Source organism: Herpailurus yagouaroundi, unplaced genomic scaffold, assembly GCF_014898765.1.
Source record: "Herpailurus yagouaroundi ecotype Mexico unplaced genomic scaffold, PumYag 100, whole genome shotgun sequence".
In the NCBI taxonomy this organism is placed as follows: Eukaryota; Metazoa; Chordata; class Mammalia; order Carnivora; family Felidae; genus Herpailurus; species Herpailurus yagouaroundi.
This window is the reverse complement of record NW_024412391.1, coordinates 84,234,424-84,252,417: the sequence shown is the minus strand read 5'-3', so window position 1 is coordinate 84,252,417 and position 17,994 is coordinate 84,234,424. Positions and strand designations below refer to the sequence as shown.

At 39.1% G+C, this 17,994-nt stretch overlaps 1 protein-coding gene across 1 annotated transcript in view; it reads right to left on the bottom strand.

The window, feature by feature from the left end:
• The window catches only part of DLD (dihydrolipoamide dehydrogenase), a 35,056-nt gene extending 17,437 nt beyond the window's left edge, over positions 1-17,619 (bottom strand). Inside the window, exons 1-8 of the mRNA XM_040472950.1 lie at positions 17,484-17,619; positions 15,909-15,987; positions 8,575-8,654; positions 8,024-8,092; positions 7,392-7,461; positions 5,698-5,798; positions 4,760-4,903; positions 4,117-4,218 (exon numbers count right to left, since the gene is read on the bottom strand). Coding sequence (XP_040328884.1) covers positions 4,117-4,218; positions 4,760-4,903; positions 5,698-5,798; positions 7,392-7,461; positions 8,024-8,092; positions 8,575-8,654; positions 15,909-15,987; positions 17,484-17,522 — 684 coding nt within the window. The 5' untranslated portion in view covers positions 17,523-17,619. The remainder of the gene's footprint in view (positions 1-4,116; positions 4,219-4,759; positions 4,904-5,697; positions 5,799-7,391; positions 7,462-8,023; positions 8,093-8,574; positions 8,655-15,908; positions 15,988-17,483) is intronic.
• Positions 17,620-17,994: the final 375 nt, after the last annotated feature.

Below are 17,994 nucleotides of genomic sequence, written 5' to 3'. Positions count from 1 at the left end.
ATGTCAGAAATTAAAAGATAAAGAGAGAATCTTAAAAGCAGCAAGAGAAAAGCAACTAATTACACAGCAGGGAAACCCCCATGAGGCTATCAGCTAATTGTTCAGAAGAAACCCTGTAGGCCAGAAGGGAGTGGCAGGATATATTCAAAGTGCTAAAAAAATGAAACCTACAACCAAGTATACTCTACCCAGCAAGGTTGCCATCTGGAACTAAAGGCAAGACAAAGAGTTTCCCAGACAAACAAAAGTTAAAGCAGTTCACTACCAATGAACCGGCCTTACAAGAAACGGTAAAAGGACTTCTTTAAGCAAAAAGACCATACCGAGAAGAAATTATGACCCAAAAAAATTTCACTCATAAAAACAAACATAGTAGAGGTAGTAGTTCAATCACTTACAAAGAAAGTTAAAAGACTAAAAAGCAGCACATTTATAAATAAAATATTAGTTAAGGGAACTCAATTAGAAAATGTAAAATATAACAACATAAACATAAAACATAGAAGTGGGCAGTAAAAATACAGTCCTTTTAGAAGGTGCTCAAACTTAAGTGACCATCAACTTAATACAGACTGCTATATACTTATTATGTTATACAATATCATTATAAGTTATATAGTATCATTACAAGTATCATAAGTATGTTACTTAGAATCCTATATACTTAGGATGTTATCTATGAACCTCATGGTAACCACAAAGCAAAAACCTGTAATAGACACACAAAAATTGAGAGAGAGAAAGCCAAGCATAACACCAAAGAAAGTCCTCAATCACAAGGAAAAAGAGCAAGAGAACTACAAAAACAATGAGGAAACAAGCAACAAAAGGCACTAAGTACATACCTATCAATAATTACTTTAAATGTAAATAAATGCTCCAATCGAAAGACATGGCTGATGGAACAGATAAAAAAACAAGATCCATCTATATGCTGCCTACAAGAGACTTGCTTCAGAAAATACAGACCAAAAGGGAAGGGATGGAAAAAGATATTCCATGCAAATGGTATCCAAAAAAAGCCAGGGTATCAATACTTACATTATACAAAACAGACTTTAAAATAAAATAAAAATTAAAAAAAATATAAAGACTGTAACAAGAGACAAGGGCACTGCATAATGACAAAGGGATCAATCCACCAAGAGAACGTAACAATTATAAGTATCTATGCAACCAATATTGGAGCACCTGAATGTATGAACATAAAAACAGACATACAGAGGAAATGACGTAACACAGTAACAGCAGGGGACACCCAACTTGCATCAATGGAGAAAGTCAATAAGGAAACCGTGTCTTTGAACAAGACATCAGACTAGATGGACCTAACAGAACATTCACAACATTCCATCCAAAAGCAACAGAAAACACATTCTTTTCAAGTGCACATGGAACATTCTCCAGGATATGCCACCAAAAAGGTCTCACCAAATTGAAGATTAAAATCAGGGGCAGCTGAGTGGCTCAGTTGGTTAAGCATCCGACTTCAGCTCAGGTATGATCTCACGGTCCGTGAGTTCGAGCCCCGCGTTGGGCTCTGTGCTGACAGCTCAGAGCCTGGAGCCTGCTTCAGATTCTGTGTCTCCCCAAGCCCCCCTCTTTCTCTCCCCCCCAACTTATGCTCTCTCTCAAAAAATAAACATGAAAAAAAATAAAAATAATAAAAATTAAAAACAAAGAAAAAGGATTCATCATGATGAAGTTAGATCTATTCTGGAGACGGTTCAGTATCCTCCAATCAATCAATGTGACACGCCACATTAACAAAATGAATGAAGGATGAAAATTGGTATGATCATCTCAACAGATCCAGAAAAAATTTCGGCCAAAATTCAACACGATAAAAACTCTTAACAAAGTAAGTTTAGAAGGAAAATACCTCAACGTGATAAAGGCCATATATGACAAATCCACAGATAACATCATACTCAACAGTAAAAACCTGAGAGTTTTTCCACTAAGATCAGGAACACGACAAGATGGCCACTCCCACCACCTTCACCCCAGCCACAGCAACCAGACAAGAAATAAAAGGCATCCAAACTGGTAAGAAAGAAGTAAAACTCACATCCGAGGATGACAGAACACTATACACAGAAAACCCTCAAGACTCCACCCAAAAACCATCAGAATAAATGGATTCAGTGAAGATGCAGCATATACAAAACCAACATATACAAACTGGTTACACTTCTATACACTAATAACTAAGTGGCAGAAAGAAATTAAGAAAATAATTGCATTTACAATTGCACCAAAAAGAATGAAATACCTAGGAATAAACTTAACTGAGCAGGTGAAAGACATATACTCTGAAAACTTTCAAACACTGATGACAGACATACCATGCTCAGACTGGAAGAATTAAGATTGTTAAAATGTCCATACTCTCCAAAGCAATCCAAAGGCTCAATGCAATCCTACCAAAATACCAAAAGTAATTTTCACAGAACTAAAACAAATAATCTTAAAATTTGTATGGAACCACAAAAGACCCATAATAGCCAAAGCAATCCTGAGAAATAAAAACAAAGCTGGAAGTAACACAATCCCAGATTTCAAAATATACTACAAAAATACAATAATCGAAAAAGTGTATTAATGGCACAAGAGAGACACACAGACCAATGAACAGACTAGGAAGCCCAGAAATAAACCTATGTTTATATGGTCTATAATAAAGAAAGAAAACTTACGCAATAGGGAAAAGACAGTCTCTTTAATAAATGGTGTCAGGAAAACTGAACAGTCACACGTCAAAGAATGAAACTGGACCACTTTTCTACACCATACACAAAAATAAACTCAAAATGGATTAAAGACCTAATGTAAGACCTGAAACTATAAAATTCCTAGCGGAAAACAGGTAGCAACCTATCAGACACAAGCTTTAGCAACATTTTTCATAACATATTGCAAATACCATATGATTTCACTTGTATGTGGTATCAAAAAAAAAAAAAACTAAACACAACAAAACAAACAACACAGAAAAAGACCCATAAATACAGAGAACTGGTGGTTGCCAGAAGGGAGGGGAGGGGAGTGGCAGAATGGGCAAAAAGTGACAGAGTGGGAGGTACACGCTTCCAGTTACAGAATGAGTAAGTCCTGGGGATAAATGGTACAGCACAGGAAGTAACAGCAGTACTGTCATAGAGTCTTACGGTGTGAGGTGGGGCCGCATCTGTGGTGAGCACAGCGTGATATACTGAGGAGTCACTAGGTTGTACACCTGAAACTAACGTCACACTGTAGGTCGACTACAATTTAAAAAAACAAAGAGCAGACAGCTGAATTTCCTCAGGACTAGAGCTCTGCCAGCAAGGATGAGGGAACAAGGAGGCAAGGGACTCAAGAAGAGTGGCTAAGGTGATGGACTATGGAATCTAAGTGGATCAGGAAAGCAGTCAAGACAGGACGTGCAGAGAGCAAAGACACAGAGGGACCCAAGGACTAGAGCACCTGATAAACCACCTGTGTGCTGAGAAAACCTGAGTAAGAGAGGAAAGGAGATTATGGTTAGAGAACACAACGTCTGAATTTGTGATTTCACAAGTGAAGCAGTTCTTTGTGCTATCAAGATCCAACAGCCCTGGGAAAGGATACCTGAAAATGGAGAGAAGAGGTTGCTGGTAATACAGAAAAGTCACCAGATGGACAGGAAGGGAGAACAAGGAAGGCAGAAAAGCATGAAACAGCAAGGTTCTCAGGAGAATTGCAAGTAATCTGACAAAACTTAAGAGGGATCAAGATAAGGATGGAGAGGGAAGAGCCAGACCACAGAAGTCATATCTGAAAGCTAATTTGCTCAAGATGAGGACTGTCTTCTGAAGGACTGAAGGGCTGTCAGATTTTTTAAACATCCATCCTAGGAAACAGAAAGGGTAGAAGAGACAGGGAAGCAGATTTCAAAGTAAAAGAGAATGTTCTAATGACTAACGATTATATAAATTGGTTGTCTTAAAAATTAGTAATTCTAGTAATACTAGAAGTGTTTAAGCAAAACTCAATGTTGATCTGCCTACAATGTTGTAAAAAGAATCAAACAGGAGACCATTAAGTTCCTTCCAACTCCATGAAGGCAGTAAGAGAAGAAAAGGCATTACTTACCAATTCTACACCTATTACTCCTGCACCAATGACAACCATCTTTTCTGGAACTTTTTTTAAAGATAGAGCACCTGTAGACGACACTATTGTATCTTCATCGATCTATAACAAAATATATACAATCAAAATGATTTGGAAAAACCTACTGCCTTATAAATGATCTCACAAAAAATACTAAGACATTTATCTGTTCTGAGGTATCTATGACTTCTATCCTTACACTCAATTCTTTTAAATATAATTTATTGTCAGACTGGCTTCCATACAACATCCAGCGCTCATCCCAACAAGTGCCCTCCTCAGTGCCCTCCTCAGTGCCCATCACCCATTTTCCCCTCTCCCTCATCCCTTACAGTCCATTTTAACAAATCCCATTAAAAATACTCACTTGAAATTTCATCATTCGATATTTCAAAACAAAATGGCCCATTTTAACTACAAAATGAACCCAAGTCTATCTTAATATGAAATGTTCTATTTCTGGTCAAAATCACTGCAAAATAGAGACAGCTTCCCAAAGCTGAGTGTCAACATATGGTATTTCAGTTAGAAATTTTTCATTCAAAGTGCATAAATAGCATGAATAAAGTAGTTTATAAAAGGTCTTCCTGAAGGAAGGTTATAACAGTTGTAAAAAGCATACCGTGATTCCAGGAAAAGGAGTAACTTCTGACCCTGTAGCTATAAGAATGTTCTTTGTATCAATAACTTGAGTGCTGCCATCGGCTTTCATAGCAGTGACCTGATTTTTGCCCGTTATCTTTCCATATCCGTTTACGTGAACAACCTTTAATAAAATAATATTTATACATTCACAAAGTTTAAAATGATGTTTGCAATTAAAAAAACATGGGGCGCCTGGGTGCCTCAGTTGGTTGAGGATCCAACTTCGGCTCAGGTCATGATCTCACGGTTTGTGAGTTCGAGCTCCACATCAGGCTTTGTGCTGACAGCTTACTCAGAGAGCCTGGAGCCTGCTCTGGTTTCTGTCTCCCTTTCTCTCTGCCCCTGCCCTGCTCACACTGTTTCTGTCTCTCTCAAAAATAAACATTAAAAAAATTTTTTTTAAATAAAAATAAAAAAACATGATTAATGGGGGGGAAAATAAAAGCACTCTATTAAATAATACACCCAGTACAAAATACTTCCTTACTTAATAAGGTTACACATAGAGCAGCAAAAAACTTGTTATATACGTCAGGGAATCTATTTCAGGTTAGCACACAGTTTTAAATTAATATCCCCAGCAGGAAAAAAAAAAAGATAGGGGTGCCTGTGTGGCTCAGTCAATTAAATAGCCAACTTCTGTTCAGGTCATGATCTCATGGTTTGTGGGTTCAAGCCCCGTGTCAGGCTCTGTGCTGACAGCTCAGAGCCTGGAGCCTGCTTCAGATTCTGTGTCCCCCTTCTCCCTCTGCCCCTCCCGCACTCATACTCTGTCTCTCACTCTCTCTCAAAAATAAATATTAAAAATATATATATAATACCCCCAAGCATTAAGTTCTAAGGGCATCACTCTTTCAGCAGAATGCTTCATATGAACACAAGATAAAGTAGGCATCTGAGCATTAAAACACTGACCTTATTCTGTTTGAATAAGTGGGCAATTCCACCAGTTAAAGCTTTTACCGCTGTACTCTTCTGCTCCATCATCTTCTCTAAATTCAAGCGAACTTCAGACACTGTAATTTGTTAAATAAATCTTTAGTCCTTAGCTAAATTCTTGATGCAATGTGATATTTTTCACTAATCAGGTCTGGAAAATTTCAGCTTAATGCTTACAGAACTGTAAAAAAGGCAGTGTTAAAACTTCTCATGTAGTAACTGCTATAATAATTGTAGCTCGCAAACAGGCCAACAGCAACACATCACGGTCAATAAAACTTATCAAACACAGTAAAAAGTCCACCTTTGGGAAAAATGCAGTCCAAAATACACATTACATCCCACGTGGCAACATACTCATTCTCCGAACACATTATGATGATTATAAATCTGGATAGAATTAAATAGAGATGGCAAAGTAAAACACCAGCTGAAATTTTAAATAGGAGCAACTTCACAAAACACTCATCTGAAAACTTTACATATAGAAACTTAACATAAAAGAGTTTAATCAACTGGATTTAATCCCTCATTTGGGTCGCCTGGGTTGCTCAGTTGGTTAAGCATCCGACTTCAGCTCAGCTCATGATCTCATGGTTTGTGGGTTCGAGCCCCGCATCAGGCTCCACACTGCAGAGACTGCTTGCAATGCTCTCTCTCCCTCTTTCTGTCTCTGATTCTCTACCACTTGTGTGTACTCTCTCTCTCTCAAAATAAATAAACTTAAAAAAAAAAAAAATCCCTCATTTAACTCCTAACTCTGAAGCAACAACATAAGAAAACAAAGCAGCTCAACTCAACAGAACTTCAAAAGAGGGAGATCTTAGCAATCTGCACATGTAATCAACCCACATCTCAGAGATGAGGAAACAGAGACCCTGAGAGATCTGATTTACCTAGGTCACAGAACTAGAAGAGGAAGCTTGGCCTACGATGCAAGTCTCTTGACTAAACCCTGTTTCTTCTTTCCTGAGTCAGGAAAGTGGGTTTTGATTCTACCTTTCATCTACTTTGATATGTTTGCTTTAATGTGTACATATCACCTCTATACCCACTGGATTGCCTGCTACAGCCCATTCTTTGAGAAACTACTGCAACAAACAAATGAAAGAAAAATGATTACCCCTCCATACCCACTGGTATGTTTAAGCTCTTTCTAGAACAGACTACCCTCCTGGATGTATCTGTCAACAATTGGTGAAAAAGGATGAAATAAAAACAGCCCAAAAAGAATGGTGGGAGACAAGATTTACCAAATTAAAATGAAATGCCCTCCTTTTACACTGGGTTGCATTCCCCACTCTCTCCTTCGTTCTTGCCACACTACCAACAACCTAAGCAGTCTGTCCATCCTTCCTTCCTTCCTTATCTGCCTAGAGCACTCAGGAATCCAGTGCCAACTCCCCACCTCGAGATCTCCAGGTTTCAGGGAAATTGAAACTGACTCTTCATACACATACACACACACAGCAGACTTCACACAAAAGTTGTCAAACAGAAGATGTCATAGTAGAAATCTGGATTTAAGCCTTAAGTAAATCTCTATTTTTAATATCTTTTTTTACTCTTTCCTCAATGAAACATGTATTACTCATTAGACATACAGAAGTCTTTAACTGGAAGAGTCAAGTATGGCTGGTAATATTGCTAAATATGAAAGGTATACTTACTTTCAATTCCCCTAGATGCAAAATCTTTTCCATGGGCCATATGGTAATAATGAGAGTTATTTAATAAAGCCTAAATAGACAAAATGATGAAATGTTAATAAGACTATATACGATAAAAAAGCACTTAAGAAATGACATCCCCTGCATGCAATAGTACAAAGGACTACAACAATTCAGTTTCTGTTCTTATGTAACTAATCTAAGTCAAATAATGACACAATGTTCAACAGCAGGACTGAAAAACAAAACACCTTTACTTTCTTTAAAAGCAAAGAAATAGGTACCCTCTTCAGGGGGCAGGTGAAAAGGGCAGTCCTGTCTACATCCAAAAGCACCTAAAAGAATTTACTGCCTATGATCTGTTTCGTTGGTAAAGGAGAACTAAAGAGAAAAATGGAACATGAGAGTCTGTTTGAATGGAAAGGCTAGGGATTCCAAAACAAAGAAGCAATTTCAGGAATGTATGGCAGACTGCTGAAAGCACTGCTTAAGCTTACCAAGGAGAACATGTTTTTTATCAACCTTGGGTTATTTTTTAGTAACTGTATTAGTCTAATATTCTAGTCTTAACATATCCTTCTAGCTGGTGGCTAATGACAGAAGCCTTTGCACTGTACGAAACACACGTTCACCTTAGAAGGGATACAACCGACGTTCAAGCACGTTCCACCAAGCGTTTCATTTTTCTCAACGCAGACTGTCTACAACCAAAGAAAATATTATTTAATGGCACATAAACTGCAGAGTTTCAGTTCACTAAAATTCCCATGTATCTGTCCTAATTCTTGTACAAAATAAGTCTGCATTTGTGAGAATGAAATAGAGTCCTTTAAAATTTATCATCTGAGTAATACTAAATGCAGGCTAACCCAAATGTGAATTATTCTAAGACATTTTTGTTTAACATTACCAAACACATGCTTTTAGTTCTATTACTGTTGCTTCCAAAGTGAAGTTAGTAGCCAAACGTGCGAAGCACTGTGGGGAGTTGGGAAAAATGGACTCTGCTATTTCATGAGACTACCACAACTGAATAACACTCTTCACGCGTCTCAGGCCTAAATAGAACTTATAGAATAAAGACGTTATTTACCACTGTTATTTAGGTGCAAAGTATTTTGTGAATATGATCAACTCCTTCCAAATAAAAATAAATCAACACCTCGTTTAGTCTAAACTTTACCTTGAAGCCCAACTGGGCAGCTTTAATAGCGGCAACATATCCTCCGGGACCAGATCCTATCACTGTTACATCAGCATCAACTACAATAAAAGCAAATTGATATAAACAGTAAATTGCTTAACATGGACCAAAAATAGTACATTAAAAAAAACAAACAAAAAAATCTGATACTTTAAACCTCCAAGAAAGTACAAGGAACCAGAATTTTCTACCCAGTACTATTTTATTCCTAGGTACTTAACATTCTTTGATGTTAACTAAAACTGGCATTTTTAAATTTCATATTCTATTTGTTCATTATGACATATGGAAATACAACAGAGTTCTATATCCACTGTATCCACTGACCTTGCTAAATTCCACACCGTTTTACTTAATAACAAGACAGGCTTTTAGTGACACTAGAAGACACATCTGCATGAGGGAGAGAACTTTGGAATCTGACATACTTGTCTTCAAATCTCAGCTCTAACATTTATTAGCTGTGTAACCAAGTGACTTAACTTTTCTGTCATAAAAGAAACAATAACACTACCTTAAATGACTAATGTTAGGATTAAATTTTATATATCCTTAGAGCTGTCAATAAATTTAAGAATGATATGATTCCAGGTACTGTACGTGAGATACAGGGAGAAAAACCAGCTTCCCTGTAATAGATGGCAAACACGTTTTGGACTTTATTTGAATCCTGATAAATTTCATATAGTTTATAATAACAGGCTAACCAGAACATTAAGTGAACTACTCTGGACGTTTACCATATGAAGATAGAAAAGGAAATTAACTTTGATCAGCAGCCTTAGTAATATAATAATTATAATGCAAATGGAAAAGAAGTCCAATTATTCCCACTGTTCTCAAGCCAACTTCAAATAAAAATACACTGGCTTGAAAGAGTTAGGAGACAGTCTCCCTTCTCCTCCGCCTCTACTATCCTTACAACCCCAAGCATTTAGCAGTTTATAACACATTTTCACATCTATTATCCTGTTTGATTCTCAGAACTTCTTATGAAGACGGTAAGGATGACATATAACTGACATTTCACAGATAAGAAACACTAGGTTCAGAGAGGTCAGTTAACTTGCCCAAGGTCATATAGCAAGTGACTGGCAGAGACAAAATTTAAGCTTTTTCTATTTCCAATGGTTATCCCATTATTCAACGGTATTCTATTCCTCAATTTCAACTATCATAAACTAAAATCCTAAGAGCTTTATAATTATTAGACATCTAACCTTAGGAGAGTAATTTAACCTGTTTCACTTCACCTTCAGTTTCTCTAACTGCAAAATAAAGACTACAAAAAAACCTACTTCATAGGGGCATGATACAAAATATGCAAATAGCTTAGCACAATACTTAGAGCATATATAATAAATATTTGCTATATGGTAGCTACATTCTGACCTCTGAAGATGGCAGTTTTAATTTCTGATCATCCCTCCTCAAGAAAACACCCACCCCTCCAAGGGATGGGATCAAAAAACTTCTGCAGGACTGAAAAGAAACACAGAACCCCTGAACTAAGAAGTTATCCAACCCACAAAACCTAAGAATCCTTCCTACTGAATAAATAAAAGTACTGATTCTCCTTGGTTATATCAAATGATAATTAGGATTACTCAGTACATGAAAAAAATATATAGCTAGTCCAATACATGAAAAAAGGATCGTTTCAAGTTTCATCGATCCACTTGTGCTCTTTGGCTACGTTGTCTGGTTCCCTGATTCATGTTCAGAATTAAGTACATAATAAAGTGTGTATCTGTTTTCAAGTTTTGAACCAAATGATGGCCTAAACAATATTCTTTAATTTGGATTCTAATTTTTAATTCACAGTAATGAAACACAAGCTACAAAAAACAGCTTTCTTTGCTGAATTTTTAACATCTTTTCTGATTAAAGTATATGTTAATTAAATAAATTTAAACACGAAATAGCCAAAAATTTTAGTTTCATTTCCCATCGTGCTCTTAGATTTTTTTTTTTAACTATACAAAATACCAAAAATTTAAAACCATTCACCCCTCACTGAAGATATTAGATGTATCGTTCCATCAGAACACCACTAAAGTGCTAGGGAGAACAAAAAAGAAGGGAAAAAGGAAAATTCTCTGAAGATCAGTCAGCTGAGACTATAGGAGGGTGTGATCCAGTAACAAACCTTCAAAAACAAGCCAGTATTTAGGGGATGTCTGCAATTTACTTTTAAATGTGTCAAAAAAGTAAGGTGGACTGATGGGTAGCTAAATGGATGAACAGATACATGACAGTTTAAGTACAGTAAAATGTTAGTGGAAGTATCTATGAATGTTCACTGAAAAATTCTTACAACTTTTCCGAACATTTGCGATTTTTCATAACGAAAGGTTGCAAAGACAAACCAGTTGGCTCTCACCTATACAAAGGCTGCACACAGGTGAAAAGTTTACAACACACAATTCTGACTCACCACCTCCCTGTCCAAAAGCATTTCTCAATTTGATTCCCACATACACTTTTAAAAACCAGGATACAGGTAAATAATTAAATGAAACACATTAAGGAACACTTGATGGTTAATTTTACAAAATTAGCTCTAGCCTTTAAGAGTGAAAAAGAAAAACCAAACAGGACACACAAATCAGTATCATGGGAGAAAGATGACTAAGTTAGAAGTACGGCAGAAGACAGCTGCATAGCAATCTGCATTTTAGGTGGCAGTGAAATATCAGGAGAAAGTTATCAGGCTGATGCTTTAAAAAATACTGGGATACAATTAGGCGTGATGGACTTCAACAGACATGGCAGTTAATGCCATGAAATGAACTGAAGGAGAAAAAGCAGGAAAAAGTGTTCTACGAATGTTACTTATTATATCACTGTGAGGAAAATAAGTACACTGTGTCATCAAGGCTACCACTGAAATACAGGTGTTGAGTTACAAATAAATGATAATCATCAACAAAGTGCAAGACGTATTTTAAGGAGTCAGTTTGCAATAACATCTACCATTTTGGTAATTTATTGTGTGCCAGGCAGTGAGCTGAGTATTTCATATCGTCTCATTTAAGCCTCCTTATGTCTCTCTGACACAATTATCAGACCTCCATTTCACAGGAAGAAACTAAGGCTGAGAGTGACTAGATAACCTGCATAAGGTTGCACAACTAGTAAGTGATGCAGCCAGGGTTCAAAGCAGGTTCTTCCCATTCATAAACCTCCACTCACTCCTATACCTTTCTGTCCTAATGCCATGCAGAACACTCAGATGACCCCATCATCTCCAGGGCAATCAGGAACTCCAACTAAAATGACAAAAAGCTCCTTCATTAACATAACGAAAGCAACAAATATTTATGAACACCTACCCAAGAGGAAATCACTACCTTCAGTAACCTGACACTACAGTTAGGGAAAACAGGCATGTTTCAAAATATACATAAATCAAGATTATTTTTAAAAATAAAAAAAGGGGTAAGAAAAAACATATCATAAGGCAGGAATTATTAATTACCAAATTCGCTAAATGAGTAGAAGAGCTACTTGGCAAGGTTTATTTGTTTTGGGGGGTAGAGGGGCCCTTTTTAAATTATCAACGGCCTTAATCTCCAGTCTATTTTAGTGACCCTTTCATAGTAACATCCTATACTTGTCATCACCCAAAACTGCCCAGCCTCTAAAATCCTGAATTCTATAAGAATTCTTTACTTTCTGATCATTACCCTACAACCTCCCTAATCCATAAAGGAGAACTATAGTAAAAGAAAAAAGGATTTGAAGTTAAAGGAAGGAAGGAAGGAAGGAAGGAAGGAAGGAAGGAAGGAAGGAAGGAAGGAAGGAAGGAAAGAAAAACTGGTGTTCAAACATGAGCTCTACCCCTTCGTAAACTCTTGGGCAAATATTTAATCTCTCTGGTTTTGATGTAACATAGGAATAAGTGACAGTAATACCTACATCCCAGGGTTTGAGGTCAAAGATAACAATGCATGTCAACATCCTGGGATGATGCTAGGTGCATACAAGGCACTCGACGGATGTTTCTTCCCTCCTCAGATCCACCTCCCAATCTCACAACCTCCAATCTCTGTAACACCAATGCTACTCCAGTGTTCTCTCCCACTAAAACCCGACCCAGACATTACTCTCTCCTTCTTCATTGGTCTTTTGTTTTTCATTCAACAAACATTTATTGAGCATTAGACACTACTCTAAGGTCTTTGGATACCTATAATGACACAGCCCTAGTTCTTCTAGTCTAATAAGAGAAAAAAAGCAAAAAGCATTACAATAAAAACTCCAATCTGCAGCAAGAATGATCTTTAAAAACAAATCATATCAGGGCACTGGGTGGCTCAGTTGGTTAAATGTCTGATTTCAGCTCAGGTTATGATCTCATGATTCAACAGATCAAGCCCAGAATTGGCTTGGCACTAACAGCGTGGGTTTCTCTCTCTCCCTCTCCCTCTGCCCTCTTCCCCTGTTGGCATGCGCATCTGTGCTGTCTCTCAAAAATAAATAAACTTAAAAAAAAAAACCAAAAACAAATCGTATCAGGCCTCTGCTTAAAACACTCCCGATGACTTCCAACTGTCGTTAAAATAAAGAGTTAGGGTCTTTCATTATCTGCAGAGGTCAACTCTCAATCTTCAACACACTTCAGCCACAGTGGCCCTTTTCAAGCTCTTTAAAGGCACTGTGCTCCTTCTCACATCAAAATACTCCCACATGCTGCTCCTTCTACCTGGAACACCTCCTCCCATACCCACTCCCACCCCAACCCTTTTCAGATATCAACATCGTTTCCTTAGGAAAGAATTCTGTGACCATTCTCCATCGGGATACAGATTTCATAGCTTCCTTATATTTAACCTATGGAGTCTTTACCACAATTTTTTTTTTTAATGTTTGTTTATTTTTGAGAGAGAGAGAGAGACAGAGTGCAAACAGGGGAGGGCAGAAAGAGATGGAGACACACAAAATCTGAAGCAGGCTTCAGGCTCCGAGCTGTCAGCACAGAGCCCAACCTCACACCTGAGCTGAAGCCAGACTCCTAACTGACTGAGCCATCCAGGCTCTCCGCTTATCACAATTATTGGATGGATGCTTGTCTTGCCCAAATGGACTATAAACTCTATAAAAGCTGCATCTTGGGGGCACCTGGGTGGCTCAGTCGGTTAAGCGTCCAACTTCGGCTAAGATCATGATCTCGTAGTTCGTGAGTTTGAGCCCTGTGACAGGCTGTGCTGACAGCTCAGAGCCTGGAGCCTGCTTCAGATTCTGTGTCTCCCTCTCTCTCTGCCCCTCCTCCATTCATGCTCTGTCTCCATCTCTTTCAAAAATAAACATTAAAAAAAATTTTTTTTTTAATAAAAAAATTTTTTTAAAAAGCTGCATCTTGTCTGACTTGTTCACTGCATCATCCCAGTCACTAGCACATAGTATATATCCCATAGCTGTCGAACTGAGGAATGAATGTAGCTAATGTGAGTGATTAAGTGCTGTGAGTCCACTCCTGTCATGAAACAGAAGGTCCTACCACAATAACACACATCACTCTTCAAATCTTGATGAATTTGGTTCATACAGTTATTGAAACATCTTCCAGATGTTGTAACAGGGACTGTATTATAAGAAACTTTGAACTCCTCCAGTTGCTCTGATCAACAAATACTCAACAGAAGCTGACCAAACAGTACAGAAATTAAAAACGTAGGCCCTAGGAGCACGTGAGTGGCTCAGTCGGTTAAGCGTCTCACTTCGGCCCAGGTCATATCTCACGGTTCGTGGGTTTGAGCTCCGTGTCAGGCTCTGTGCTGCACACAGCACAGAGCCTAGAGCCTGCTTCGGATTCTGTCTCCCTCTTTCTCTGCTCTTCCCCCGCTTGCACGTGCTCTCTCTCAAAAATAAACAAACATTAAAAAGGTTAAAAAAAAATGTAGGCTCTAGGGTCAGAAGAATTTTCCCAATTCTGTCATTTCTTAGCTGAACCTCTTTTCACTCAGTTCCTCCAGTTATAAAATGGGGAAAATGGAAGCACATATCTTACAAGATGGCAACAAGGATTAAAGACTGCTTGAGACACAGTAAGCCCTCAGTGAATCAGTTACTATTACTGTTGTTGTTGCTGGTTACTTACTTTGTACCAGGTACCATACTGGATGGTACCATAGAAAAATTAAAAAACCAAAACCAAAAACAAAAAAAAACAAGCCTATTAACTTCCCGTTTTAAATAGCTGAAAAACAAAATATGTGTCATTTACAGAAGCTTCAAAAATATTTTTTAAAAAAGAGGAAAATATCCATAATCCATAGCTTTCATAGCTTCCTTTCAGGGTATATCCTTCTAGTCCTATGTTTCTGACAAGCCCATCAAAATCTTCGCTCAGGATGTCAAAAAGTCATCTTACCATTCTAAACCATGTCAAATAACCACCACACTTAACCTCACCCAGTGGACAGAATTAACTTTTTCTTTTTTTTTTTTTTTTTGTTTATTTATTTTTGAGAGATAGAGACAGAGTGCGAGCAGGGAAGGGGCAGAGAGAGAGAGAGATAGAATCCGAAGCAGGCTCCAGGCTCTGAGCTGTCAGCACAGAGCCCCACACAGAGCTCGAACTAACAAGCCATGAGATCACGACCTGAGCCGAAGTCGGACGCTTAACTGACTGAGCCACCCAGGCGCCCCTAACTTTTTCAATGTAAACATTCAAAAATCATCCCCTGCTCAAAACCCTTCATTGGCTTTCCCACCACACTTGGGAATAAAATCCAAACTCCTTCACCTGGCTTCCAAAACCCTCCCACCATGAACTGATCCCCGCCTACCTCTCTGATTTTACATCCTCCAGCCACACCGGCCTTTTCTGCAATGCTTTAAACCTCACAAGCTAGTTCTCACCTCACACCCTTGTCATAGTTGTTTCTGTCTGCCTGAAATAACCTCACTCCCTCCCTTCACTCAGACATCATTTCCTTAGAAAAGTCCTGACAGCCTGTCTAAAATAGTCTTTGTTCCTCTCCGTTGCCCACTTTAATTTTCAATCACTACCCAAAATATTTACCTATTACTTCAGTATTGTTTGTCTTTTGTCACCAGACTATTAGTACCAAAAGTATAAGGCTTTGCCTCGTTCACTGCCTGGAGACACTAGGTGCTCAATAAACATTTAAGTGAATACAAAGATGAACAAACGAATTCTAGGACCCACTACTTTATTACCAGTTACTCTAATTCTATGACCCACTATTTTATTACCAGTAACTCTAATATTCACTTACTTTTACATTTAAACACAAAGGAACTATGAAATAATGTGAGGAAAAACTGTTTTACTAAGTACTTACTTGGTTGATCAGCGTAAGTTCTCAGAGGAACTGCAGAAACTCCCTGTAAGCCATGAGATATTCGATTGAAATGGCCTCTCTGGAAAAGAAAATTGTTCATATGATGTAAAATGTGAATTCAAAACAGTGAACTACTGAAGGTCCATGAAAATGTAATAAATGGAGCAAACTTTATCAAGCACTTATTATTATTAACATATCTTCCATTGCCACATAGAGATTACACATCAATTTCTCCTCTTTCATAACAATTAAACTCTCCACCTCAGCTCACCACACTATCTTTTCATTATGAATATTCAATAAACTATGTCATAGCCCAACAAAAAGTGTTATTCCGTGGCGTGAAGTTTTCTTAAAGTTTCAGAAAGCACGGCTAATTTCTGGCGCCAGGGATCATTTTAATGTCACAGTTAAAGTTCTTAGAGTTCTAACTTAAGTACCCAATAATCTGTATTATTACAATCCTACTTGTAACTGCTGTTTCCTAACTCAAACTACCACGTACAACCTATGAAGATGCTCCTGAACAGTTAACTAGGAACAGAAATTAGACAATGTCACTTTGGAAAACGCAGTTACTGACATTCAACAGCTACCCAGGTTTCACGGACTGCATCACAACCTCCATAAAAATCTCCATGGACGTCTACTCTCTCCTACGCTAAGAACAGGGAGGCACAAAGAAACAAAGCAAATAGCTCCTATCACAGCAGGCAAACGGGAGGCAGTGATGAAACCCACACTAATGCAGTCATGGTCTCTACTCCAAGGTAACTCAAGGCACCTGAGGTCAGGACGGTAGGCCAAAGTGGAGCAGACCAACCAAACGTCAGTCCTGACTTTTAATCCCTGCTCCCCCTCTAACTAAAAATGTAACTCCTAGCATATTACATTAACTCTCAGGAACACAGATTACTCATCCTAGACACAAAGGAGTTTGATCAGCATATGATCTTTAAGGTATCCATCAGCACAGTACTCAGCTACAATCCCACATACGTACAATCTGGCTGTATTCGACACGGAGATGAAATGGGACAGCTGTCGTAACGAAAGATAACCTGCTGCAAGCCTCTAGGAGGGAAGGCAATGGACACTACCTTAAAGCTGCAAACAATGAAGAGGCCTCTGAGGAATTCTTAGGGTTACCTGCCGGGGCTGACTGCGTCTGGCTGTTTCAAGGAGCAGCCGCAAGGTTACCTGCCCACTGCCACTCTAGGGCTGAGATTAGGATTCGAGATAAAAGGTAGAACGTATGAAAAGCCAGACCAGACGGGGCAAATGCTATTTCTACTTCCTCTGCCAAGGTGGAGAAGCCTGTGTGCCCAGGGCCCAGGCTTGGGAGTGGACAGTGAGTAACTGCTGGCCGTCACACAACAGGCGGGGCCTCTCCGCCGCCCGGGTCTTTGCTCCGGTCGCGGCCCGGGCAGAGCCTACTCAGGGGCGGGGCCGCGGGTGGTCCCGGCCCGACCGCCGGCCTCTCTCGCCCCACCAGTTAGGCCGCGTCCGGACTCCGTCAGCAGGCCCTTCTGTGCCTCTGGTTCCGCACGACCCCACCCAGCCGGCCCTCACCTTGGCCAAGGAGCAATACACACGACTCCAGCTCTGCATTTTACCGCTCAACTTTCCTCTCCGCCAATGCTTTCACCTCCGCTAAGCTCCTCTGCCGCCTCGCCAAGGTCTCCCCGCCCTGCGCATGCACAAAAGCAGCTTACGTCATGGGTCGGGAGCAGCGCGATTGGCTGGAGCGGTCAGGGCCCATGGGACTAGGCGTTCCTGTCAGGCGCGGGGTCGCACACTGTCGTAAGGCGCCTAGTGCTTTGTGGCAGAGAGGGAGTGCCGTACCATTTTACCGGTGATAGGTAAACGTGGGGGTTAGTAATGTGATCTTATACTTGGAAGACGAGCTAAATTAACAAGGCTATCGTTTGCTTGGTGTAAGCTGCAGAAAGTAAGGCTTGACGGGTCCTTGATTGTGCTAAGCTGAGGAATCTCAGCACTTTCCAAGGCATCGTCTCACTTCACAGCAAGTATATAAAAGATGATGAGTTTTACCACTTCCTCGGATGAGGCCTGAGAGGTT